The 27820-nt window shown below is 46.5% G+C and overlaps 1 protein-coding gene across 2 annotated transcripts in view; it reads right to left on the bottom strand.

The window, feature by feature from the left end:
• The window catches only part of SKI (SKI proto-oncogene), a 100510-nt gene that overhangs the window by 10949 nt on the left and 61741 nt on the right, over window positions 1-27820 (bottom strand). For both annotated transcript variants that reach the window (XM_039727652.1, XM_039727653.1), the window contains 2 exons: window positions 781-906; window positions 134-249 (listed from right to left, as the gene is read on the bottom strand). In XM_039727652.1, coding sequence (XP_039583586.1) covers window positions 134-249; window positions 781-906 — 242 coding nt within the window. The remainder of the gene's footprint in view (window positions 1-133; window positions 250-780; window positions 907-27820) is intronic.

Here is a 27820-nt window from a genome sequence, read left to right as displayed (position 1 = left end):
CAGGCACCAACCAGCAACACCTTTCATGTTTCCTTTCTGCAAACGAAACCCTGCGGCTGCAAACGCTCTGACTGAGCACGGGGACAGGCCCAGAGGCAGCTGCCAGCCCCTGTGCCCGTGCCTGTGTCCTTACCTGTCCCGGATCAGGGCGGGCAGGTGGCTGGAGAGCTCCTTCTCGCTGGCAGACACCGCGGGGGACCAGGGCCGGAAGGCGGAGAGGCGCTGCCGGGGGTGGACGCAGCCGATGCTCTGGGGACAGGGCAGGACAGGAGTGACCCCAGCAGCCTCTGAAACCATCAATCCCCCCCAGAGGGGACCTGGGGCTTCCCAGGGCACCCTCAGTCACCCCCACTGGCCATGACCGCCTTGCTCAGGGGTTCCACTGGCACAGGGGAAGGGCACTCGTGGGTTTTGCTGGGCAACAAACACCTGGTCACTTGTAGCTTGTCACTTGAGCTCTGTGTAGTTTGTAGGGATCACAAAGAGCTACAAACTCACACAAAGTGCTACAAACAAATCCTGAGCCTTGCATGATTGCTGTACCTCAAAGGCACAAGGGAATTCCCTACTTCCCTGTCACAATCCAGGTCAAGGAGCACTGGAGGGTGACAAGGAATCTGGGGGGACTGTGTAGCTCAATGCTGACTGGGAAAAGGATAGAAATGTTACTAATTTAGAAACCCTGGGCATGTTCTTTCCCTCATTTTCTCCTCTGGTCTCAGTAGAGTGATGCTTTGTGCCAATTTGATCTCTCTTGATTACAAAATATTCAACAATCACCTTATTAGATGAACTGGATAAGGACCGTAACCAACTGGACTGTTTTTCCTTCTCAGTAGAAGCTGGAGATTGGGAAGCAGAGTCATCTATTTTGGGCTTTTTGGAAGCAGGAGGATCTGAAGAGACCTGAAACAAAGGCAGGAAAAAATCAAAGTCAGATTCCTCATTTTGCAGTCAGCTTAGAAACAAATTATAAACCAAAAGCAAATTTTGTTATTTAGAAGGAAGAAACTCTGGGTGTTTTCTTCTTTTTTTTCAAATGTAAGGGGCAGACACAGACTGTGACATAACACACTTCACTCCTTCATGGGAGACACTCGGGTCAAGTGCGTATGGCACAGGAGAGATGGGCACTGATCAAAGGGAGACACCCGCTCCAAGCTGAAGACAACTATCAGCCTTTTATGATTTTTGCATGCAGAAAGGTAAGTTTAATGTGGTTGCTGAACTGGAAAGATTATTTTAAACGAGAACAGAACAGACTTTGTTATTCTGTTTGCAGTGGTTGTTATGCCGATGACTTCACTACCCCACAGCTGCAGTGGATTCTGGGGGTGCTGCCAAGAGCTGCTTTGCCTTTTCCACAAGTGGCTCAGCTTGGCCCATAAATCATCCTCAAGCATAAGAAAGCCCTTTGGCAAGCAAAATCCCTTTCCTTCAACACTGTGAGGGAATAAAATTCCTATAGTCCCAGCGTGGCTTGCAAAAAAATTGGTAACTACTGGTTTAACTGGTGCACTGGGGATACCAGCTTGAAGATCTGCCAGTACAAACACCTCTCACAGCAGGGAGGGACAAGGTTCTGGACCTTGTGCTGCATCATGACCAGAAACAGTAAAAGAAACATCCCACCCCTGTTTCTTATTCCTTTTTGTGTCTTTTTGCAGTTCTCCACCTTTCCCCATCCCCACTCAGCCTGGCTCCCAGAAGGGTGGCAGAACCACACTGCACTAATTAATAATTGCTCATATTTGCATTCATTTCATCCTTTCACTTCACTGTGATTTTTGTGGGCAAACAAGTGTTGATCCAGGTGTGTCTGGAGTACCTGGGGTGACAATATCCTGGGAGCCTGGAATGCTCCAGCCCAGGTGTCCCTGCCAGTGACAGAAAGGACCTCATGCCAATGTCCTGTGTTCTGAAAATCAGCCCCCTCCAGGCACCTTCAGCTGGGAATCAGAGGCTCCTTCTCCAGCTGATACTGAACGCTGAGCACTGTGATTTACAGGATTTACCTGAAAAGCACCTGCAGAATTGTCCAAATGCCCTTCTCAGGCCTCTCTACCCAAGAGCTCTCTACCTGCACCCCCTCAGTGCCCTGATGAGGAGGAAACCACAGCCTCGGTCCATGCAGAGCCTGCTGCTCCTGTGGGAGCAGGGCAGATGATTCTCCAGGATTCTCCAGGATTCTCCCAGATTCTCCAGCCCATCTGAGCACCCCCTCGCTGCCCTCCCAGCCCAGAGTGCCCAGCAACGTCACCAAGCCAAGCCTGGAGGGCTCAGCACAGCATTCCCTGGCACTGGGGAGCTCGGGGCAGCTTTCCATGGAGGATGACATGGGAGAGGTGTGTGTGTGTGTTTGTGTGTGCAAGCAACCCCCAGGACAAAATTAGCCCGTGCCAGTGCCAAATTCCAGCTCCATGGGATTTGCAGCAGATTCTCTGGGCACAGCTTCAGGCTTCCCCAGGGCTGCCTCCTGGCCAGCCATGGCACAGGCCCTCCCCTCAGACCCAACTAGGAAAGGGCATTCCTGAGCCCTTCTCTAGAAAACACGGGCCAATGCACTGGAAAAGATTTGTTTTTGCTCTCGGAGATGCTGCCTGTGCAGAATTAGTGACAGCATGAGAAAGGCATTTGGCAAGTGACTCCTGATCCCAGCCCCGTCCGTGGGGATGGGGAGCTGTGTGGGGAGGGGAGCTCAGCCTGCAGGGTGGGGAGGAAGGGGGGCTTGGAATGGAAAAGGCAACAGGTGGCAAGACTCAGCATGGAGCCCGTCCCTCCCTCCCCCCGTCCGTCCGTCCATCCGTCCTGAACGTTCTGTCCAGGCAGGAAGGGGACAGGCCCCAGGGTGGGCCCAGAGCAGCACCCCCAGCTCTGGAAGTGGGGAGCAGGGACAGCCCTAGAAAGGCTGGGGGAGATGTTTCAACAGGATGATCTTGTTTGCATTTTTAAAGGAATCATCTCCAGCTTTCTCCACTGTCCCCCTTCTTTTGCCTTCAAGTCAAGGCTGACCCCAAGGAGGGGCTGAGCACAAAGCCTGGGAAATGCTGCCCCACTTCCATGGAGCCTGTGCTGGTCTGGAAACATGGGGGGCAGTGGAAAAAGCAGCAAAGGAGGTGGGAACACTGGGGAAACAGGGCTGTCCTGCCCCAGAGGGATGGAAAGGGGGCAGAGAAGGAGGAGCTGAGCAGAGCCCACAGGTTTTTCTGCCCTGAACTCATCTCCCACCCCGCTCACCCCTGAGAGCCCAGAGCTGCCTGGCTGGAGCAGAACTTCAGGGGGCTCAGGGCTGCTGCCACAGGGGTTTGGGAGCTGCTGTGTGACTCCTCCAGTCCCTCCATCCCTGTCCCACCTGGATTGCAGGGATCATTACATGTTTAAGGCAGAATTGCCCCTTGGCAGATGCTTTAAAAAACTCTGGATTTAGGTTTCACTTTAACAAGGTAAAAATGCAACAATTCCAGTAGTTTCTACTACAGGAAGAGACTCAGAAGTGGAACAAGACAGACACTGAGCACCAAATCTGCTCTCCATGTGACTCAGCCATTACATCCCACTCCAGGACAGATTCCAGGCACCAAGATACCCCACTCTGACACTTCCAGCCCAGCCACAGCAGCCAACAAACCTTGGGACTGCTTCAAATGGAGATGATTTGATTTCATTTCTTCCTCTGTGCCAAATAATGAAACACACACCAAGTTGCAAAAGAAATACTGAAAATCCGATCTAGCTTTTTTGCCATCTTCATAAACCATTTATGAAACACTCAAACAAAACCTCGAAAAGACTGAAATAAATATTTCCTTATTTCCTATTCATTTTAATTTCCATTGCAGGCAACTTAGCAATCTGCTTTGTGCTGGACACAGCCACTTGTTAATAAACATTTTCTCCAATCCACAGATGGAAGAAACTTCAGGATACAAAGTGGGCCCAGAAATGCTTATATGAAACATTTACTTAAGCTTTGGGACTGTTGGTTTCTGAAGAAAATTTTAGGGAAAAATAGATACAGAAAGATGTATACAGTCACTATAAAAAGATTTCAGAGGTACATTCCAAAGGGAAATTTGGGCCTGTGAACTTTGCCAGCCATTTTAAGGCAAACCGAAATTAGGCAGCTCAGCTTGGCCTGCAGCCAGCCAGGGCCACATTTGACATGTCAGATCAAATTTTCTACTTCAATTAAATATTACTATAACAAACCATGAGACCAGTGGAAAGAATTTTTGACCCTCTCCTTCTCAGGAAGACAAACCTTCCCTGGAGCTCGGTACCAGGAGCAGAACCAGCAGCTGCAGGTCAGGCACCTCAACAACACTTTTTCCTACAAATGCAATGGAAAATGAGCCCAGAAAAAAATCTTGTATTTTAAGATGTGGGAGTGCTCACAGGTATGATTCCTGGTGCCTGAGTGTCTACCAAAATACCTTTCCTGAATAATTCACTTTTTTCCCCCTGCTGTATCCCAGTGTCACACATCTGGATTGAACAAAGGCTTTTGCTGCCTCCTCATCCTTTGCTACTCTGCCCCAAACCCACAACATGTGGTACTGAAAACTGGGCTGCATTTGCCTTGTTAAGAATTACAACATCCACAAATGGAAAACACTTAGGAGGCCTCCATACCTGTGAAATTTTAGCTTGGAAATGTACCTTCAAAAATCAGCACATGCAGCAAATCCCCATCTACCCTCTGCTGATAAAATCTCCCCAAACTGGGTCTGAGCTGGGCAATAAATCCCAAATCCTGGTTGAAGACAGAGATCTGGTGAAGCAGGGCAGTGGTTTATGTGAGGTTTATGTGAGCTGGTCACCCTTCCCAGCCAGGTGTCACTGCCCTTCTGTGCTGCTTCCATGGGGAATCCATCCCTTGGCCTCGTCCCCTCCTTTAGAACAGGGAATCTGGGCCCCAGCCCAGCAGGAATCCTGGCACATGGTGTGGCATCTTTAGAAATAAAAGATTTCATGTCCCCAAAGCTGCTGAGCTATCCCAACCCAGGGAAATCTGCATTCTTGAAAAAATTAATTGGCGAAATACGGCAAGGCTGAAGAGCTCCGTTTTTTATCCTTGAGGCAGATGTAAATCAGAAACAATTCCACTGGAAAACCCAGCTGGAAAAGCAGAGACCATAAAAACTGGGCTGTAAACTCAGAGCATCCTCTCACTGTGTGAGGCTCATTCTCACCCGGGAGCTCAGCTGCACCCCGAGCTCGGGTGGAGCTTCCTGTCCCTTCGAGTCCCCGGCCGGGCAGGGGCTCAGCAGCTTTCTCAGCAGGGCAGCAACCACCAGGGCTGGGCTGCTGCAAACCCTGAGGCAGCCAGGCAGCTCTGCTGGGCCCAGACGTGCAGGCAGCTCGGGCTGAAAGCACAGCACAGCAGCACAGAGCCCACGGGAGCACCCCGTGCCCCCCGAGCAGCGCCAAGCTCTGCGTTCCATGGTGCTCCAGGAAATATCTGTAAAAACCAAAGCAAGCAGTGTCTGAGCCTGTTCCTGCTCCACTGAGAAATGCAAGTGGAACTGAGAAAGAGAATTTCCAGGGTCTGCTCTAGGTGGCTTTCCTGGGTCACTTGTGTGACCGCAGAGCAGTCACACCCAGCTGAGCAGCAGACAGAAAATGGGTAACACCACTGACCCATTTTGAAAGGGTGCCATGACATTTGTCTCCTGCTTTTACTTGGAACAGAAGGATGCAGAGTTTTATTTTAAGCCCAGTGGAGTGCTGGCTCTGAGTGGCCACTCCTCCAGGAGCACCCAGGACACGTTTTTCAGGCTCCTGCTGGCACAGGGATTAACAAGTTGCCCAGTTGTGTAAATGGCATTTCAGAAGGAATGTACCTTGACCAGTGACAAGGATTCAAATCTGCTTCTGGAGGTTACTGAGACCACAATTCCCACACCTGGGAGCTGAACTTGGAATTTTCCACGTGCTGCTTTCACAAATCACAGGCCTGAGCCTCTCCAAGAACAGACTGAACCACATGAGAAGGGAGAGCGCTCTGACAAATTCTTTCAAATTTCCAGTTAAAATCAAATTTTAAAATGCCCAGTGGAGGTTGGTTCCATGTGGGAAAAGGGCCCTTTATCCACATCCTTTAAGCCTCCAGGAGCACGTTGGCCATGGCCAGAACACTTCTTCCTAAAGCCTCTTTGTGACGTGGTCCAGAAGTGATTAATAAGGTATTAGAGGTCTTTGTGAGGACTGCACTTTCACGTGGATTAGAGGAATAAATATATTCAGGTACAGATTGAAAGCTGGGGAGGGTTGTCTCCATAATAAAAAAAGCTAAAAATAAAGCTGTGCCACGGAGCTGTAAGAAGATTTACTGCTTGTCTACTGTAGATATTTAAAAGAGAAAAAAACCTACCACACTGCAGTGTCAGTCCCAGGGAGCGTATGGAGCATTTGTTTTATTTTTCTTTCTTTTTTTTTTTTTACAATTTTGGTTTCATTGGGCAGGAATCCAGACTTTCCATCTTCCCATTTCTTTTTGCTGTTCTGGTGGAAGCACAAGGACTCCTTTTCCCCTGTCATTTTGGGACGTGTGATTACGGGAAGTATTTGCTTTCTATTCCTGCCTTCAGCACAGGCTGGCTGCCAGTGTGTCCCCCAGGGGTGACCTGGGGGGAATCTCCACCAACCAAACTGCCAGGCACAGGCAGGGAAAAGGAGCTGTGCAAAAATCCCTGCTCTGGCTCCTCCTCAGAGGGGGCTCCTGGCTGTGCAAAGGGCTGGTTTTCCATGCAAACACACTCTGGAAGGTCTGGATGTAAAGAGGAGATGGTTTGGTCATGTTGGCAGCATGGGAAGTTCACCTAAAAAAACCTGGGAACTGAGTTTTTCTCACACCTGTGCAAAAATCTTTAATTTCTATGGAAACATCTCCAAAATTTACAACAGCAGAAGTGCAAAGGGACTGGGCTGTTTTATTTCAGACAACATCAACAGTTTAAAGCAAAGTCCTGCAAGTACCCTTTGATGAATTCCTTTTGTAAAGGCAAATTTAAATTATTTTCTAGAACACTCTACATAGCCCCTGGCATAAGTCATCATCCATTTTCAAAGCTTCTTGGCTAGCACAGAAGAAACAAAAAAACCAAAACTCTTTTCCTCTCCTGTCTCAACATTTCTTTCCTTTAGCACAAAAATTAGGCCAGATGACATCTGCTGACTGCACTTATCCTTGGGAGCACACACAAGGCATTTCTAGCAGGCTGTGTACAGCAAACCCAGCAGCACCTCCCAGGCACACCCCAGAGCCACAAACCTCAGCCTCCAATGCAGGGAGCAAAGGCAAATCTTCCCTAATTCTCACCCACAGGTGAAGCTGCTGGGATTCTTTGGGCCACTGCAATTTGGGAACTTTTTCCCAAGTTCCTTGAAGCTTGGACATGGGGAAGATTCTACCTGGAAACCTGCATTGATAAAAAATGCTCAGCCAGCTCACCTGGCTGTTTAATCCCTGATCTCTACAATTATGCTTTTAATTTACTGTTCTCCTGCTACATCCATCACATGGAATTACTCTTTGATATAAATATGGATCTGTAAATCCACACAACTCTTCAAATCTTCTACAAATAATGACTTCTTAACAGCCATTCTCTGGGTCCCAAAATTCTGTGAACCTTTAGCAGTTGCTCACAAAATCAGTATTTCCCATTCAGAGTGATTTTGATTCCTCCAGAAATCCCTCTGCCATGGGCAGAGCACAAACCCATGGTGGGGTGATCCCTCTGCCCAGATGGGAACATTGAAATAAGCCAGAAAAAAGGGAAAATTCATGTGTGAATGTGGCTACCTCAGTGTTAAATCCCTCCAATGAAGCACCCCAGATTTGTTGATTTTTCTGGTAAAGAAGCCTCTGCAAAGAGCTGCTCATTTGTTACACGATGTGCTTGCCTTTGCCTCTTGGCAGATGCACCTGGAAGCCTCTTTTCCACTGCCTAAGACTCTGTTTTGCCTTTCCAGTGGAAACTAAAAGTTACAGCTTGAAAAGAATTCCCTGCCCTGTGGTTTGAATCAAAACAAAACAGCTGAAGCCACCTTCCCCTGGCTGAGCAGGGCAGCTCAGAGGGGCTGAGCACAGGCCATGGCCCCTTTTCCTCGGGCTGTTTTTCTTGGCAGCAGCTCCTGGGAACTCTGGGATGCCCTGTCAGGACCAGGGGAAGGAGAGTGACCAAGGGAGGGGAGCGTGGCCAGGGATGTGTGCTGCACACGCAGGGAGGGGTGTCCCAGGAAAACACTTCTGGCCCTGGGAAGGAACCAAGGGCAGGGAAGTGATGCCATCAGGTTCAGCAAGGAAAAGCAGAATTTCCTCTGTGGGCAGACTTGCTTTGTCCAGTTTGTGGGGTCACAGTTCTGGTAATGAAAAAGCCCTTTGTGAATAAAATGTTCTCCTCACATTTTCTCTGTGGCTGTAACTGGCTCAAGTTCCAGCTCCAAGCTCTCCCAGGCATCTGCTCCTGGACTGTGGGGAGGTTTGGTGACATGTCCACTCTGCCAGCCAAGAACCTCAGCTGGGTCTCCAATGTTACATAAAAGGACGAGAATTCCCCTTGTGACTTCCACTAATTCCAGCCCAGTTTAGGAAGCCAAGAAAGGAGAGAGGGAGCTCTGAAAATGATAAAACTCATGGGATTTTGATGCCCTTTTGTCAAACTTCTCTGTGGTACCTGGGGATGGAGCTGCCAAGCTCCAGAGTGCCCTGATCTGGGTGTCCCCAGCTCCTCTGCAGAGCTCCCTGGGGCACAGAACCTGCCCCTGTAGAGCCACCAGCACCCAACCTTTTAATTCTGGGAGGAAAAGCAAACAGCACAGAAAAAGCCAAGTCAGTAACCAGCCCTATTGAACAATTCTGCCAGTCCAGCTGGAGAATTCCCTGCCAGCCTCACCCCACTCCCCCTCCCAGCCCCTAATCTGGCATTTGTGCCAGGCTGGCTCTGCTGGCACATGTGTGTGAGCGTGTGACACTGCTGCTGAGGGCAAGGGACAGCACCTTGTCAGCCTAAGCTGGGACAAGAGCCCGAGGACATCCCCAGGAATTACCTCCAAGGCTGAAGAGCCAGGGGAGCACAGCAAGCACAGCCCCCACTGCCGTGCCCACACTCACCTGCATTATTTACAGGATGCTCTGCATCCTCCCCCTCCCACTGCAGGAAAATGCATTTTAGCAGCACATCTGGCTGGCTGCAGGGTCGTTTTTTGGTCGTACAGAATAAAAAGTGTACAAAACAATTGGGATCCTCAGGCTGCACGAAGGCAGCACTGCCCTACATTTATTTTTCACTGAATTTCATTTACTTGAGATGACCAGAGGGAAAGCTTCACAGCATTCTGGGGGATGCAGTGTGTGTGGAATGACAGGACACAGAGCCAGGCTCTGCTTTGGAGCCCAAGCACAACGAGGTGTAGGGAAACAACTGCAATTACCTCCAACACCTTCACAAAGTCACTGTAACATCACCACAGAATCTGAATTTTCTGCTCCACTCAGCACCCAACACAGTTTTTAAACCCAAGACTGCTTTACATAAATATCAGTGAAAGTCAATACATGGCCATGGATTAATAGTTACAAATCCTATTAAGGTTACAAGGCAGTGCCATGGAAAACCCCCAGTCCCAGTGGGGGAAAAAAAAAAACAGAGCAAGGCCTCAGATATCTAAAACCTCACACCTTGAGTCCCTCTATCAGAAAATGACTCAAGAAGAGGAGCAACCATACAGTTACAGATATTTTAGGTGCCAATGGCTTCAAGTTCCTGAGCAAATTTAACATCCTTCAGAGGAACTCAGTTTTCAGTCAAGCGCTGCGAGAACACACTGAGCAACTTCTCCACACACAGAAGAGAGGGAAAACCTAAATTCTCTGCTTACAAAATGTTTTGAAGGCTGCAGGCAGGCAGATGCTGCCCTAAGCAGCAGAGCACACGGTGCTCTGCAGTTCCTGGAAGCCACAAGAAGCTCATCTACTTTAAGTAACAATTATTACTCCTGAACCTCCCCGGAGCTCCCAGGATAAAGGCAGACAACCAATTACAGTCTGAGACTTCCAAAGCTTAGTTTGCTGCCTTTAGAAATAAGCATCACATGCTCCTTCCACCAGACATGGAGTTAAGGGGGGGTCAGGGGTGGTTTAAGGAGGAAGGAGGAGGATGAATGAAAGAAAGGAGAGAGCCCTTGAGTTTGCTCTTTCTACCACAGCAGCTCTGCTGTGTCAGGGTGGGTTTGCTTTGGAGGAACCTTCCGTGTTCCAGTGAGTGATTTGTCTAATCAGAATTAATTTTAGCCACAACACTGGAATTATGCACTCAAAAAAGGATTTTTATCCTTCAGAAGGTTTGGTCACCTTGAGGAAAGAGAAACACTTCCAACAGTTACCAAAAAATTAAAATAACTGAGCAAAATCACCTGGTGGGATTGCTGGGGTGTCCTGTGCAGGGCCAGCAGCTGGACTTGGATGATCTTTTTGGGTCCCTTGCAGCTCAGGATATTCTGTAAAAACATTATCCCCTACACTGGGATGTTCAATGTGAACACCATCACTGCAGAAGAAGCCTTTAGCAGATTGTCTTGTCCAATAGACAGAATTTTGACAAAAAGCCCACCTGTTTCTCTCCTTTTCCCCAACATAAACTCACTTTTGACTGCAGGAAAGAGGAAATGCCCCATGTGTGTGAATGTGGAGAGAGAAAAAGACACAACACTTCAATAAACCTACTTTGTGTAACATCAGATGAGGCAGCAAAAGATAATTTGAAGGGAAAAATGGAAGGGGAATAGGATGGGCAGGAGGGGGAAATCTGGGACACTCCAAGAAGCCTTTCAGTTCTTGTATAACATGATAGATTTTAAGCCTTTAGGGGAGAACTGGCTGAGCAATATTGAGAGCAGCGTGACTGCACAGCCACATGGGTTGTGTCTGCTACAACTCTATTAATAGGAGAGCATAGAGGGAGGTTTGGCTGTGCACAATCCACATCCACCAACAGAACTGCTGCCTTCCCTCCCCACTGCATCCCCTCTCATGGCCACAGTGACAGTGTGGGGCTCAGAATGCCCAGAGCCCCAAAAAGGCTCCACTGCCACCCCAAACCAAACCCTTCTACTGAAGGCACTGCTGGCCCCAGCTCATCCCCACCAAGCACTCAAAGCTCTGCCTGCTTCCATTCAGATTTAACAGGCTTTGAACACAGATTTTTAGTGCTGAAGTGCAGAATTTAGGCCGGGGTTGGTGGATGTACAAGTGCTGTTTGTGGTGCCCCAGCAATAAACACGACTTGGCTCTCACTTCTCACTTTGCTGTTACAATGCAAGTTCTATTCCACATCCCCATTCTGTGTGTGTAACGGGCCTGACCCCTATAAAGATGGTCAAATAAATATCTGGTGACCTCACAAGTATGAAAATAAGCTTATTTGAAAGAAAAAGTATATCTTCAGGGGGTTTGGCAGTAACTTTCAATTATTTTTAATTGCCTGGAAAATTAAAGTAAGAAAATAGTGTGGTATAAATGTTAGGGCACATTATTAAGCCGTTTTCATAATATCTTAGCCATAAGCTTAACAGACAAAAAGGGTTTTTTTAAGCCTAGGTCATCTGTTCAATATGAATGGCCTGTCTGTTCCCAGACTTCCTCAAGGGGTAACTGAACTGAAATATTCCATGATAGAAACCAGATTCAGTTTGACCTGGTAGGCAACGAGAACTCCCCAGAACCTTCAAGCTTTGGGTTTAATTACAAGCCACCAAGGAGCCTGGAGTGCAGCCCGTGATCAGAAACACAAAGAAAGGGGTGAGGGAAAGTTTGGAGCTCTAAATGCCAACATCCCTTCCCCCCCTTTCCTTTGCTTAAACCAAGGGGTGCACTTTTTTCTTATTATTGTCAACACAACCAACTTCCAAACTGCACAGTAAGCAAGATTTCCAAGGTATCAGTCCAAGCCTTTCTTTTTGTCTTTCTGCTCATGGAATTCTGCTGTCACAACACTGACACTGCACCAAACCCAGCATGGGGACCAACACAGAGCTAACTCCAGGCTTCCAAGTCTCATGTTTGATTTTCTTCTTGTGTCTGATACTTGGAAGCCTCAAACCACTTGGGTTGAACTTTTCCAAGGCAGCCTGTAATGCAGTGACTGACACACACAAGGCTTTGAGAAGTATTGCAGGTTAAAACCATCGTGAGCAGCTGAGCCCAGATGAAGCCAGACCTTACAGACAGCAGAGGTTTGTGCTGTTCCATCTCCTGGAGCAGAACTGTGATGTGTTTTGGCCACAGGAGTGATATAAATTGGCAGTAAAGGCCTGACCTGAAAGTCTTAGGTCAAGGAAAAGCCTGACTCGGACCCTGAGTGCACGAGAGCAAACGCTGTCACACCAGTGGGAGCTGCAGAACATCACTGCTCTGGGACACTGAAGGTTCACAGGCTCTGCATTTCAGGGCTGTTTTCATACACCCAGCACACAAGGAATGATAAATAAATAACAATCAGGGAAGGAGGTGGTGTGTATCCATCCAGAACAGGGACAGGAGATCTCTGTGTGGTGCCAGGAGCTGAAGTGAGGGTGGATCATGCACAGCAGGGACTCAATAACCAGAGGCTGAATTTGCAGGAAATTGTGGTAAAATGGGTGAAGGGCTCAGATCTGTGGGGTGACAACAGAAATGTCAGAGATCTGCAGTCAGACACAAACTGCCTTGCTCCTGGGAGGAAGAAGAGAATTTTCCAGCCGTTTTCCAGAGGACAGATTTGGCACAAGGTCCTGTGCTGCTGCTCTGCAGGACACTGGGTACTGCTGGGCCACTCCATATTCCAGAGCAGGCTACACAGAGAGACAGGGATGAACACCAGCAAGATGTCTGTGTGGAAAAATGCCCTGACATCTTCCCAAAAGGACCAGCAAAACATCCATGCCAGTGTCACTCATCATGCCAGCACAATCGGTCACATCCCAGTGAAGAATCCAGCAACAATGCAGGCCTGGGAGATGGGTAATCCCAAGGTTTGTTTGATCTTTGGAGTTCCCCATAAGGATAATTTAACCATTCTTACACTGCCACAGCTTTACTTGCTTTAAAGGATGTCTAAAAAAGCACAAAACCCCGAGAATAAATTGCTGTAAGGATTGCACATAGCTGCAAATCACCATTCACTGAGGGGTCTCAGGAACACCAAAGGAAAAAGTGCACAAGTAAAAGAAAAATCTGAAATGAGACTGATCCCCTCGTTCACCTGTGCAACCAAACAGAAAAGGAGAGCCCGGACAGACAAATTAATGGATCAGATGTTACTGTTCCATCAGGAGTGAGATGTTCCAACTAAATCTTTGTATTTAATTCATTGCCTGCTCTCCCATGACACTGTGCCAACCCCTAAAACTTTACCCACCTCACATTACAGATCTCTCTGTCCCATTTTTCTGAGACTGAGTATTAAACACCCCAAGCAGGTTAACTTGAAGGTTTACCAGGATATACCTGTGCCAGGTGAAGCCTGAGGGCTGCACTGGAGAGAGCAGTGAGGGATCTCACTGGTCCCTTTCCCAAAAGTGTCCCTCCTGGAGGAGGTGACGAGCCCCAGAGACCAAGGAGAAGGGGACAAGATGGGTCTGATGGGGGATGACTCCAGCCAGGGTGGATTTTTGTTTCTCCAAGGAAAAAGCCAACAACCTGCTGGTACAAACACAGTGTCTGTGAAGTGCCTGAGGCAGAGGGAAGTTGACATTTCACCTAAACACAAGTGAGGCTGAGAAAATCAAAGCTCACCTCAAGGAGAGTTTTGCCAGCCACTAAAGGAAACAAAAACTATCACCTTTAGGTAGATATAAACCTAATTTAAGTGGTGCAACAGCCAAAAGCTTCAAAGGCCATAAACACATTAAGGCAAAAATCCTTTGCAGCCATCAAAGCTGTTCCATACACACAGCTTGAGAATTAATGTCCAAGAAATTCGGGCAGGTTCCTCTAACCAGGAGAAAAAAGCTTCTGCTTAGGAGGGAAAAGAACTGAACCAGGCTGCAAATTGAACTCTCTCTGACAAAAATCACAATCCTGCTCTCAACAAGGCCAAGTTCAGCCAACTTCCCTGAGAAACAGGCTGAGCTGCACAGCAGCAACTGCAAATGGAACAGGGAATGGGGCTAAAGCAGCAAATCTCAGGGGAAGGGAGAGAGCAAGCATTTGAAACACCAAACAGAATCCCAAACCTTCATTAAGGAGGACAGATGAATTTTGTGGCAGAGGAGGTGATCATTGCCACTGCTGCTCTGCTGGGGTGGGAGGAAGGAGCTGCAGGGGACCAGGCAGATAATGCTGGGCTCAGCTGCTCAGGGCAGCAGCTGCCCCCAAATCCTCATTGCAGGGAAGGAGCCAGAGGTCACGGGAGTCACGATTATTTGGAATGAACAGGGCAAACAATAGGTTGGGGCCCTCTGTCTTCTTGCCTTTCTCATGGCTTTTGTGAGCTGCTGCCTTCCCAGAATAGCTGGCTGCACTCAGGGCAGCTCAGGGGCTGGGTCTGGACAGGCCTTTTCTCCCCTGAAGCTCCACAATTAAAAGGAAAAGTGACACCTCCATCCCTCCCATTTGTGTGCCTGGCTCCCCAGCACATCCCTCAGCTGACCAAGGAGGCAGGGGAGGTTTCAGCTTCAGCAAGGGGTAGGAAAAAGCTCCAAACAGACTCAGTCCCATGAAATTTAATTTCTCTGACCCCTCTCCTCAGCTGAATTTCTCTCCCAGGACAAAGCTAATGCCGTACTGCAGGACACTGGGACAAAGCTGTCAGAATTCCAGCTTTTCCTGAGCCAGGAATGCTGCTCCAGAGGGAGCAGACACTGCTGTTTGATGGAGTGTAAGAGAGCTTGTAGCACCCAGAGGGCTAAAACAGGGACTGTTAACAGTTCACAAAGTTTAGTGAACAAAAATGGCCAAAGAATTGGTTTGCCAAGATTCTGGCCACCATAGTAGATAAAACAAGATTCTTGTCCTGCCTCTCACTGCAGCCCTGCCTGACCTTGGGCAAGGCATTGAACCCTGATCCAGCAGGGCTGCTGTGCCCAGGAATGCTGCAGACCTGATCCCACTGCAGAAGGGCTTTAAAATGGCAATTCTGGCACAATGGCACAGTCTAACTGGTCAGGCTGAGTAGGGCTGAAGTGAGAGTGTAAACAAGGATTTCACTGCTTCCTTGGGATTTCAGATGAAGGCACAGACAGAAGAGACTGACTTTTCTCACAGATCAAGGCTCCCATATCCTGACTTCTACTTCATGTCAGTTTGGAGAGAAAAAGGTCTTGATTTTCACTCTAGGATGAAACTGTTGTAGTCCTGCTGGCTCAAAAGATCAGGTGAAACATAAAACATTTAATTTAAGATTAGCAGTCGGTGTTAGACATTCCTTGCCTGCACCAGTAGGGATGAACACAGAGCCTGCTGAAAGATGCACTGTGAGTAATAACAGAGAAAATCTGATATCACAGAAAACACATTTCTTGTTTTAAGTGGTGTTTCCCCCCTTTTTTTCTCCATACAAGTTTAATATTGATTCACAGGCTAAGGATTGTTGTAGGGTGCCACCGGAATTGTTTAATGGGATACTTCTTGTATTATAATCTTGGTAAAGAGACCCACATGTGGATTTGAATAACATCTTGAAAGGAGATTGAGAGTAATAAGGTGACAGACAGATTGAAAGAAGATTAAAACTCATTTGATCCCCAACTCCCAAGCAAAGCACAGTAACTCCTCCCTGTCCTCCATCCTACACTCACCTGATCCCAACACTGCTAAGAGGCAGAAGGCACAAGAATAAAAACCCAACCAGTTCCAGGTTTCCCTTCTGGGACAGGTTTGATGTGTTTGCACAGGAGATGAAGCCACAGGGGAGTTTGGACACCCCCAGGAGCAGGCTGGAGCACCTTGCTGGAAAGCAGTGCCAGAGATTCACCACGCCACACACTCTTGGTGAGACCTAAAGCTTCCATTTTTTTTTTTTTCAAATGGTATTTGGCTTGACTTGGTTTTCTGAACTGCTGCTGCTCTCAGGTTCAACAGGAGACATGTTTCTCTAAGCTGATTTTTCTGTGGCTGAGGATTTAATCAGATCATAGCAGCGATTAAAACATGGGCTATAACCACAAGCCTTAAAGAGAGAGCTCCAACACTGAGCTCCAACTGAGCTCTCCCCCTTTAAAACCCAAGGAGAAGCAATATCTATCTCTGGCAAATGCATGCTTTAAAAAAATCCTGGATTTTTGCTCCTTCTGGGTCACCTTTCCTCTCGATAGGGTGCGAAGCTCCTGGCAAGTACCAAGAAATGAAGAAATGCAAATGAATTAAGGGCTGCAGTTAATGTGAATGCATTAACACCACCAAGACACCCTGGAAGGTGGGTTTGCTGACACTCCCTTCTCTCCAACACATCCACTGTAAACTTCCAGCACAGCTCCCTCAGACCCTGTCAGTGCTCCTGACATCCTTTCCTACAGTTTTCCACTTGCTGCTTTGTAGCTCTGTGGTTCCTTTCATCCCTCCAAAGACAGCACGATAGCATGTTGGGAGTGGTGAGAAATAGGATTATAAAAAATGTAAATGGAGCAGCATTTCCACAGCTCTACACACAGTAAACCAGAGCAACCCAAACATTAAGGCCAAAAACGCCTTTTTAGTGACAATTAGTTCAGAAATGAGGCCTAATTTTACATCATGACCTGCATGAAGAGCCAACGAGCTGTGCCATCAGATCCAGGAGCCCCATCCCAGCCTCCTCCTGCACAACAAAAACAGGCCAAGTGACTCACCCAGCAGCTGAGCATGAAGGCTGCTGGGTTCTGGCTCCTGTTCCCCACCAGGTTGGATGGGAATTGTTCCCAAAGGTGCAGCACAAGAACCTGAACTCTGTGGTAGCTCTGCTCCAGGAGTGCCATGGGATATTTTGAATTAATGGAGACGTGCACGTTCCATTGGGAGTCAATATTTATTTGTTACACCAACTTGGCAGCTCAGCCCTCTCCTCACTTCCATCACTGTGACACCTTTGAGATACCAGCTCCTTGGTATGTGGGATAACATCTTCTTCCAAGCTATTCTTGACACTCTACTCCTACTCCTCTTCTATGTGTTTAACCATTTTAAAGCTGATTTGGGTCATGACTAATAGAATTAGATACTAAAATCATGTGCTGTCAGCAGCAGACATTGTAGAGCCAGCAGGACCCACGTGGAATGCAAGTTGAGGCAGCTTCAGATGGGTGGGAAAGCACTCACAGTTTGTGCTTCCTTCCCCTTTTAACAGAATTAAAGCTGGACAAAAATCCCACCAAAACCCCCAAACATCAACTTCATTCATTTTGGAGCCAATTTCTTTAGTCTGCATATCAGTCTAAACCCAAGGGGAGATGAAGTTGTCCTCAAGCACTGCTGGGAGTGAGGACATAAAACAAATAAATGCCAACAGCCCAAAGCAGGCACATGTGCTTTAAATACAGGGTCACACACTTGGGGTTTGTGCAAAATTCACTGGTTCTACCTACTTTCATTTCATGCCCTTCTCATGGATATTTCAAATAATTCTTCATTGTTTTCCCAGGAAAAAAATTAAAATAAAAGAAGAGCACACCCCCTTCTCCCCCTTGTGACATGTGGAGAAGGATCTGTCCATCAGCTTTGGGGCAGGACTGAAGCTACACAGCCTGAAGCTCAGCAGCACTGGGTTTTATTCCTGCCCCTGCCACTGACATTATTTGAATGGCTTTAGGTAAATAAAATGTAAACGAAAAATGTAAACAGCATCCCAGTTTCTAGAGGAGTTTGGTATTTTCTAGCAGAAGGCACTACAGAAACAAAACTGATGTTTTCATAGCAAGCAAACCCCAAAGAACCTCCTTTTCCTAATTCTTTAATAGGGTTAAACACCATTAATTCCAGCTGGGAAACAATTCAAGGGGCAGCTCATGAGGTTTGTCTCGTACATGTTGAACATTCACTTTTCAAACCTTTGACTGCAACTTGCCAATAGCTGCAGAGAACTGTTGCAGGATACAGCTGTGGGAACCCCCAACAACTCAAAAGGGCTCGGTTCATCTTTCTAAAGAAAAATATGGAGATCAACAGAAAATAAGATTTTAGTCTATGATAAAACCCTCCAAAACTGGACATTCAGCAAGAGTTGCTCTTTTTTTGCTCCTTCTCCTGACACCTCTCACACATCCCTGTGAGTTCCTGCTCATTATCACTGAGTCCCTGTGCTGAGTTCAAACTCAAGCACTGATATGTAAAATATGATTATTTAGAACTGGGTTCACCACAGGTACTCTCTGCTTACAGATGTTTACATGGGGCTGTCCAGATTCCCTTGCAGGCACCAGAAAGGCACTTTTGGACTACAATTCACCCTGAAGGAGATGCTTTAAAACCTGCAGATAATCCACCAGTTAGCTCTGACTTAAGACACCTACACTGGAACCAAGCAGTAACTTAGTCCTGGGTTTATTCAGGTTCATTGACAACACTCTGCATAGAGAAATGAATGTCTAAATATCCTCAAAGACCTGTTCAAACCCCCTGTAACAAGACTGGTCCCTCTCTAAAGGGGCAATATTTAAGCATCTTTTCTCCCAGCTCCTTCATGTCAGCTGACTGAGATCTGTTAACATCTTAGACAACACTTTTATGCCTCATGCATAAGTCAGATTTATTTTTGTGGTGTTTTCTCCTCCACATGAAACAACAAGCCTAAAGAATTATTTTAATGAATGGCTGTTTTAATGATTACATTTTTCAGTAGAACAGAAGTGATCTGGTCCAGACCCACAAGGAAACCAAGGTACATTTGTCCCCACATACAGAAAGCCCTGGGGTAGGAACAAGAGAGTGAAAGTCAACTCCCATCTTGTGGGCAAAGATGTTTTACTTGCAAATGCCTGAAACTGCACCCAAAAAGCGGATTACAAATAAAGCAAGTTATCCCTGTGTAAAGGTGGCTGAGCCATCATACTCAGGTTACATTGTTTGGAAGGTTTTTACCACTCCAACCACACGCCTGATTCATTTGACTGTGATTTTACCCTTTCTGATGGGTTTATTGACAGCATCATTAAGAGGAGGTTACAATTCTGCAGGAATCATCAAGGGTCTGACTAATGTACACACAGCCCTGGTGGGACATTGAGCAACTGAGCTACACACTCCTTGTTTTTCCCTAGAAAGGATCCCACAAACTCATCTGAGGAGAGCAAGGCCACCACCCCATCCCACAGATCTCCTAATGGAGCGTTGAGGTTGCAGTTTTCCCTCTGTGTTCTCTTCCTCTGATGTCAGCTCACATTAAAGGGACGATCAATGTTTCTGTCTGGCCCTTCCCCAGCCCGTGCCAGGGCCCCCCTGCTCCATCCCCCTGGAGCTGGGAGAGGCCAGGCAGTCCTGGCTCACAGCCCAGCACACTCTGCCTTCCCTCTTCCTTCTCCTGCTCAGGCACAGAGAGCACTACAAAGATTAAAATTTGCAGAGGTGCAAAACAAAAATAGCAGGAACACAGCCTGGGTGAGACAGCCTTGGCTGTCTCACCTGTTGAGGTCTCACCTGAGGGGCTGAACTGCATTAACCCCTCCTCAGGATTCCAGCATCGCATCTGGTTTTCAGTAAAAATGTTTCAAATGGTCAGATAGAGCCTGTACAGAACTGTCAGTCTATTCCAAGCCAAGCTGTATCTTACTGAATTGAAATGTTCATTAGAAATTGGAGGAAAATCCAGGTTTTTACCTGTCCAACACACAGAGATGAGTCTTTGATTAAGAAATGGACAAGTGCAATGCTTTCATTGAAATACCACAGATATTCTGCCATGTTTTGAAGCAGAAATGTGTGATCAGTATTTAAACATCCACATCTCTGACACCGCGCTTGACTTGAATCTTGTGGGAAATGTAAAGTTTGGATCCCACCCTAAAATCATGTGAGATTTAAGAATCAGTGGAAAGGAGCTGCATCTAGAAGAAAAATCTCCAAAAGTTATGCCCATAGTAAACACCGAATGTCCAATAATAACAGCAGCAATAGAAGGGATCACCTGGAACTATACACAGATTCCTGCAGGTACAGTCCAGGTGATCTCAACAGGCAGAACAAAAGGCCCCAAAATTGTGCATAATGCACTGGAAGCAGGACAGGGGGAATTTTTCCGTGTAGAATATAAAATAATCCCAGGAATGCAGGGGCAACCAAAACTCCTTAGTGTAAATTATCACCCCAAAAGCATCTCAGTTTCCCCTGAGAATGGTTTTGAGCAGTTTGCTACTTTGTGTTTATCAAAACATTCGTGGAAACACCCCACCTTTTCCAATATTTTAAATCTGTAATTTTAAACAATTCTAGGTTGGCCAGTAACTTCTGCAAGGAAAATAAAAATGCAATGTAATAAATTGCCATTTTCTCTGTTCCCGCTGCACCGACACAGATGCTGGTGTATCCTGTGTGCTCAGGAAAATCAGTAATCCCATTTTGAGGCTGGACTTTCCCTGAGCATGACACACATTTCCCATGGCCACAGGTTCTGTCCCCATCTCCAGCACGGATCTCTGTGCCTGAATTATCCCCCCAGTGCCACAGCTCCAGCACAGCCACCACTCAGGGGCTCCACTGATTACTTCCCACTCCCACTTGGATTTCAGCTCAGAGGAGAGGCACTGAATTCCCTGCTCCTCAAAGGAACAGCCACTCTCCTTGTAAAATAAACGCTCCAGGAGCACAAGTGCCATGAAATCCCTCAGCTCCTGTTCCTCCAGAAGAGGAAATCCATTCCCAAGGCTCCTGTCCTGGGCTCTCTCCTCAGAGGCAAACTCAGCATCTCCCAGCTCTGCTGCTGGACCAAAGCTGAGCATTTCAGCTGGTGCCAGGAGCCCCCAGGATTTCAGGATTTCCAGGGATGAGGGCAGCAGGGCAGGTGTCTGTGGAAACAGAGAAACCACCGAGTCTCCAGGGAGGATGGACGGGAGAGGAGGAGGGGAATTATTGTGGTTGAGAAAAGGGAAGGGGTTGGTCGAGAGAAATGCTATAAAAGCACCATGACGACAGAGCAGGGTGATGGAAAGGTCAGTCCCTTTCAATAATGCTCTTTTTTTTTCTTGTCCAAATGAAATACTTGGCCACGTCCACCGGCAGAGTTCAGCTGGAGGTAAATGACCAGACAGGGGGGCCATAAACTGTCTAGAGATGCTGCTGTTCTGGGGGGGCTGCCCTGCCCTTCCACCGAGGCAATTCCCACAGCAAAAAAGCTCCAAAACTGCACCAAACAAAAGGTGCTCTTGTGCACACCCAGCACAGAGCTGGGCTGGAACTGCAGCCTCCCTCCAGGAGGGAAGAGCTGAGCTGGAGCCCTGAAGTCCTGAAGGAGGATTCAGGAGCGAGCACGAAGGGATTTTCAATAATGAGCCAGTGATTAATCCTGATAGACATGCAGCCCTTGGAATTGCTTTTCAGCTGCCACTGGTAGGTGGTCAAATTATACCTTTCCATCACATTTCCCACTATACTGCACATCTCCTCAGTACATTTTCTCATGAAGCACTGGAAGGATTCAGAACAATTAAACCTAACGACTGAGTAATTCCCACTCCTCTTTTTTTTTCCTCATAATATGAAATCATAATTTCTAGTGCTTTAGGAAAATAAATGTAAGCTCTAGAGCTCCGAGTCAGTATTAATGTACCAAAATGGTGCATTGTAACAGGAGATGCAACACAAAGATTTACTGTTTCCCTGAGCTGGTGCTGGAGCCAGCTGAACGGTCATTTAAAGTTTTCAGCTATGCATGACAGGTGGAAAAGCTTTCAGGGAAAAAAAATAAATTATTGTATAGTGACTGGTTCTGATATTATACAAATGAGAGCATTTCCTGCCTATCACAGCCTTCCCTTAGGCTGGGAGGGTTTTGTTTTTTTCACTGTTATTTATTCACTGACAACTGATTTATTTCCTAATTTATTTCCTAAGAGCACAGGAGTGGTGGCACATAAGCAAATATGTCAGGGAGCAAATATACAGCCCAGACATATATTCCTGTAAGGCCAGGGCAGCTCTGCATTCAGTGATTCAGCTTCCCCTTCACCACTATTTATGTATTTACACGAGCTAAAAGTCCTTTATCAAAGTAGCTCCTGTAAGGCAAATCCAAACCTCATTTTACCTGCAGTAATATGTTTGCTTTAAAAAAAGGGGAGGGGGCAGAACACTGCCATCAGTTCCTACCTCCACTGAGCAAGTTAGTTTTTATTTTATTTATCATTAGTTTTTCTCCTTCGTGCACTCCTTTGGAATAATAAACTGGAGTAGTTCCTCCCGTTCCAAGTTGAATTTTAATATGCATGACCTGAGTAGCTATAAGAAATATGCAGAAAGTCTTTTTTTTTTTTTTCCCCTCAACATCCTAAAACTTCAGCTCATCCCTGGCAAATTCTCTGTCATTCCTGTCCCCAGTGATATCAGCTCTTCTTTCATGGTCACTGGTGAAAGGGATGGAACTAAAGGGATGCTTGATCCAGGACTCTGCTGGCATTAAAGATCAGTAATACAGAAAGATTTAACTTTTTCAGCAAGAATTAGAGGAAATGCTAAACAAAAATGAATCACAGAGCATTGTCGTTATTCAGCTTGGAAAATTTATTTACTAGGAATGAGTAAATAATAAAAAAAAAGAAATGTTTTATCTGAACATTTGGTTGCATGGCAATGCCTACAGTTTCTAGGTTTACAACCTGTTCTTGTGCTTTTATAAGTTTTGCCATTAAAAAGGCTTTAGGAAATGGCTGACAGCTCTGCTCCCTTCATTTTTTTATTTATCACAGGGTGCATTTTCATATATATATTTTCCATCAATACAATTTTATAATCCAGTAACAACCTGTGCAGGAGGAGCAGTGCAGCTCGACAGGTATTTAAAGAACAGCATTAAAATGGGATGTTTGGATGTGCTGGGCAGGAAAAAAGAGGGGGGGGAAGGCAGGGATTGAGCAGAAGAGCACAGGCAGTAATTATAACAATACCTTGTGCCTTGCTGAGTGTTCCATAGCATGACTCATTAGATCCTAACAATGCCTGGGAGATAGGAAGTGTCATTATCACTATTTAATAAGGGAAACTGAGGTAGGGAAAAAGAGAACGTTCTTGTCCAAGGTCAGCCAGCAAACAGCCCCAGAAAAAGCAGGATTCATCCCATTTTCTAACCCCCAGCTCTGTGTTTCCCCCCGGACCTGAAGAATCCCTGATCCCTTCCCGCAGCATCCTCCCTGCTATGGCTTCATGAAGAGATCACCAGAATGGAAAAGAATCTGAGCTGTTAAATTACATAAGTGTGTAGTCACCACCTAGCAATGGAGAAAAAAGGGCTGGATATTTTCAGTTACAACTAGATTTTCTAACCAGATGGCCAGAAGAACTGACGTCACTCACATTCCAAATTACAGAGCTGCTTGAAAGCTGCTCCAGCGTTAAGGATGCACCAGGCCTGCCTTCTAAGTCAGTTTTCCAAACCCCTTTCTCACAGAGATCAGGAGAGGTTTTGACATCATTTTTGCTGTTGAAAATCTGCTCCTTTTGGGACACACCTGTCCCAGGCTCCCTCAGGGATGCTCACATCTCCTTTTCCTGCAATGAGGCCCCAATTCAGGCTCTCAACATTTATCAGGGTCCTCAAAAATCCTGAACTTGGGAAGTTTTTTAACTTTCACTGAAAACTTCACAGAAGGAACTGTCCTTTAATGCTGACTGCTCAGATTTAATTCACCTGATCAGCTGGATTTTGGCTTCAGATGAAAATCTCAGCAAACACAGGAGCCCTGGCAGGGCAACAAGACAGGAGGGAAAAAAGGAAGCAGGAAGTGCAGACTTGTCTGTTCTGAAATTTTAGATTTCATCCTCAGCACAGAACCAACTGAAATACTTCAGGCTTGCTCTACTTTTTGCTGCTTTCCCCTTCTCTCTTTTCTTTATAAATTTAAGAGCAAAAAGTCAGTGGGAAGCCAGCAGGAGCCTCGCAGCACAGGGAAGGCTGGATCATTCCAGGGTAAGAACCCTGTCCATCCCAGCAAAGGAAAAGGTCTGAACAAGTTCCAAAACCCTATCAATCACTGGCTGGACATTTTCCCACCTTCAATGAAATTAAATACATAAGGGACCTACAAAACATTTTTAACCCAAGCCAGTTCAGAGTTCTGGGAGACCAACAGAGAAAATCAGAAATATCTGAATCTCCAGTATGCTGATTTTCTACCAGAGCATCTCAAGAATCAGAAAAGTAACATTATGCATGCTAAAACACCATTCCTCCTGAGAGCTGATAGTGCCTCAGGACAGCTGGCCACATTTCCATGGAATGCTAATACTGACAGCCTGCAGGCTCCACGTTCAGCAGTGGCAGCACCAATGTTTCTGCCTTCAGCAGCTACTCACCACAGCAAGAGGGCAAATTCTGGGTACTGGAATATGAATCACAGAATGATGGAATCATTTAGGGTGGAAAAGGCCGCCAGGATCAGAGCCCAAGCTGTGCCCAATGCCCATTTTGTCACACAGAGCCATGTCCAGGCTTTCCATGGACACCTCTAGGGATGGGCACTCCAAACCTCCCTGGGCAGCCCCTGCCAGGCCTGAGCACCCTTTCCATGGGGAAATTCCTGCTGGTGTCCAGCCTGAGCCTCCCCTGGCCCAGCCTGAGGCTGTTCCCTCTCATCCTGTCCCTGTCCCTGGAGCAGAGCCCGACCTGGGGCTGTCCCCTCCTGTCAGGAATTGTGCAGAGCCACAAGGACTCCCTGAGCTCCTTTTTCCAAGCTTTTCTCCTTTCCCTGACACCTGCAGAACCATCACAATATTACCAGGAAAATTCCATCTAAGAGCTGGTCAGGATTAAACCACAAACCAATGCATTCCCACTGAAAATAACTGTGAACACATGAGCTCCCTCAGCCTCTCCTGGGGCTCCAGCCCCTCCATGTCTCCCTCTCCCTCGCACTGAGGGTGCCAGCACAGGGTTTAAATCCAGCCATGAATTTCTCAGCTCCCTGCAGCATTGAAAAGCACCCACCGGGAGCCTGTCATTACCACATCTTTGCCAAGTGTCGCCAGACCCACCGACAGAATTGCAAAGCACTGCCACTGTTTGCAGCAACAGGAAAGAGCTCTTTCCACCAGCTATTAGCCTTAAAGACTTCGGAGAGGAATGTCAGGAAAAGTAATCTGGTGCAAAGCACAGCATTTCGAAGGTGACAAAGCAAGAAGAAAACAAGTTCCAGGATGTCTAGCAAGAGGTGATTTTTTTTTAAATCACCCCCTGTGTAAGGTAGGCCCAGCACTGGTTGTGTTTGGGAGCTGGCATCAAACTCTGCCAAGTTTCCATGCAAAATAAAAACCTTTTATTTCCTCTAATTTCTTTCTCCTCTCTCCTCATGCAAAAGATTCCTGGTTTGGCATAGAACGATGAATTGAAGGAAGAAAACATCAGGTAAAGCAACAAGAAAAGGGAAGGGAACTCAAGGAACTTTTCAAAGCAGGATGTGCTACTGCTCACAGTTTTAGGAAAACAACAAAATAGAGCACGGAGTGAAATATTTCAGAGGTAGAAGACCAGCCCCCAGTTAAGACATCACAATTCACCCCAAGCCTTGCTCACACTGCGAGTTACTGGCAATGTGACAGGGAGAAATCCCACCCTGGTGGTTTGGGATCCCCTGGGGAAGGCCCTGTTGTGACTTCCTGACCAAACCACAATATACAAAAGCAAAGCTACCCTCAGTATGAGACAAAACCCCAATTTCAGAATCCCATTCCCTCCTCTTCCACAGACCCTTGCTGTAACAGGCCCCTGAAAAAAAGGAATGTGCCCCAGCTGTGGGAATTTTGATCCATCCATGCAAGAAGAGATTAAGAAACACCCAACAATGTCCCCATGGTCATTAAGGTGGGTCATTAACCCAACCAGAGGAACTTTGAGAAGGCAGCTCTGACACTCCAGTGAAGAGTTGTCTTGTCCACCTCACCCCCAGGAATGAACAAAATGCACCAGTGAGGGGGAAAACCCATTTTTACAGCTCGTCTTCAAAATGGTTTAATGCTTTTGTTCAGTGGAGTTTTACCTAAAAGCCAGATCAATTCATGGAACAGTTCACAAAATGAGAAAAGCCAACAGCAGCTGTCAGTTCCCAAAATCCACAGCTGACAGTTCTGGGAGCTGTCACTGGAATGTCACAAAAGCATTGCTAGCACTGGGATTGTTGGCTACTATTGCCCAGAAATATGGACACACACTCCCACCATCAGTGACCCACAGTCCTGTGCTGCAAATCTCAGAATCTTTGGCTCTGATGTTTAGTCCTGAAAAGACCAGGTCTTATTTCTGGTCACTCTTGATGTTCCCTGCTTACCTTGGCTCTGAGCCCCCCAGGTTCCAACAGTAAATATAAAATATACAACTGCCCTTGTACTGCAGCCACCAGACCTGACTGACACCTGCAGAACCAGCAATCACAACCACAAGATTACCAGGAAAATTCCATCTAAGTGCTGGTCAGGACTAAAACACAAACCAAGCTAATGCATTCATACTGAAAATAACTCGGAAAACATGCAAGCACTGACCAGCTGTGGGGTGGAAAGCACAGACACACACACATTCCCAGTCTTCCCAAAAACTCCCCAGGTCCCACAGTTGGCTGTGGAAAAATGCAGTAAGTGACAAACCAAGCCACCAACTTTATGTATTTCAAATGTTACTTAATAAATGGCCTCCATCAGGTGGTCTGCAGGCTTTCAAATTATTATTCTTGGTAATAAGGAAAACTAACACTTTTCCTGAATAAAGTCACAGTGTCTAAGGGAGAAGTTCAAGACTAAAAAAGACAAAGTACATTTTGCTCACCTTCCCCAGTGTAACTGAGAGCACACTCCAGACACCAACAGCTCCATGGCCAGAACACCTGATGCCACACACATCTAAATTTACTGCTTGTGTTAAAAAGCCAATACTTGAGTCACTTTATAAATACTTTTCATAAGTGAAAACCAGCTATTAATTGCAAACCTAATGTATTGTAGGCCGGGACACCTCTATAAACTCAAGAACTCTCCAAGGAACATCCTGGGATTAAATAATAGTCTTATAGTCATTAAAGGCTCTTTCTTTCTCCACACATTGGGTTTTCTTGCACTAACTGGTGTTTTATTACACATCAATTGTCCTAGACAATTGATTATCTATCATGATCATGGGAGGTGAAGAAAGGTTGTTTGACTACAGCTATTAAAGATCCATCAGATTTGTTAAAAAGGGAACGATTACTCTATTGCTTTTCTAGTTTCTCTTCATCTCCCTCAGTTACAAGAACATTCATTTTTATCAGGGATCACAGCATCTCCTGCACTTACTCCAGTCATTAAGGTGTGCTGGGATGAATTGTCCAAGAAAAAACATCCTGCCTTTGGACCTGTCATAAATGTTTACTTATAATCAATACCTTAATTACAGACAAAACATACTACCAATAATGTAAAGTTTATTATTTTAAAAGACAAACCACCTCTGATATTTATCAGGCAATACAAACTCAACTGAGAAATTGCAGGCACTGCACTGGGAAGGATCTGCCAGAACTGGAATGGCCGTGGAGCCCGGGCTGACACAGACTGGGGCACTGCTGCTGGATGCTCTGACACAGCAGCTTTGCCAGTGCTGTTCCAAGGCCACACAGACAATTCCAGATGCTAGAATCAGTAGTGGAGGGATTGACTACAGGCATCTCCAGGGAAGGGAAATGATTCTGTGTGAGC

The sequence above is a fragment of the Passer montanus genome, unplaced genomic scaffold, assembly GCF_014805655.1.
Source record: "Passer montanus isolate IOZ18808 unplaced genomic scaffold, ASM1480565v1 scaffold62, whole genome shotgun sequence".
NCBI lineage: Eukaryota > Metazoa > Chordata > Aves > Passeriformes > Passeridae > Passer > Passer montanus.
Note: the sequence above shows the minus strand (reverse complement) of the source record. Positions and strands in the feature narration are given on the sequence as shown.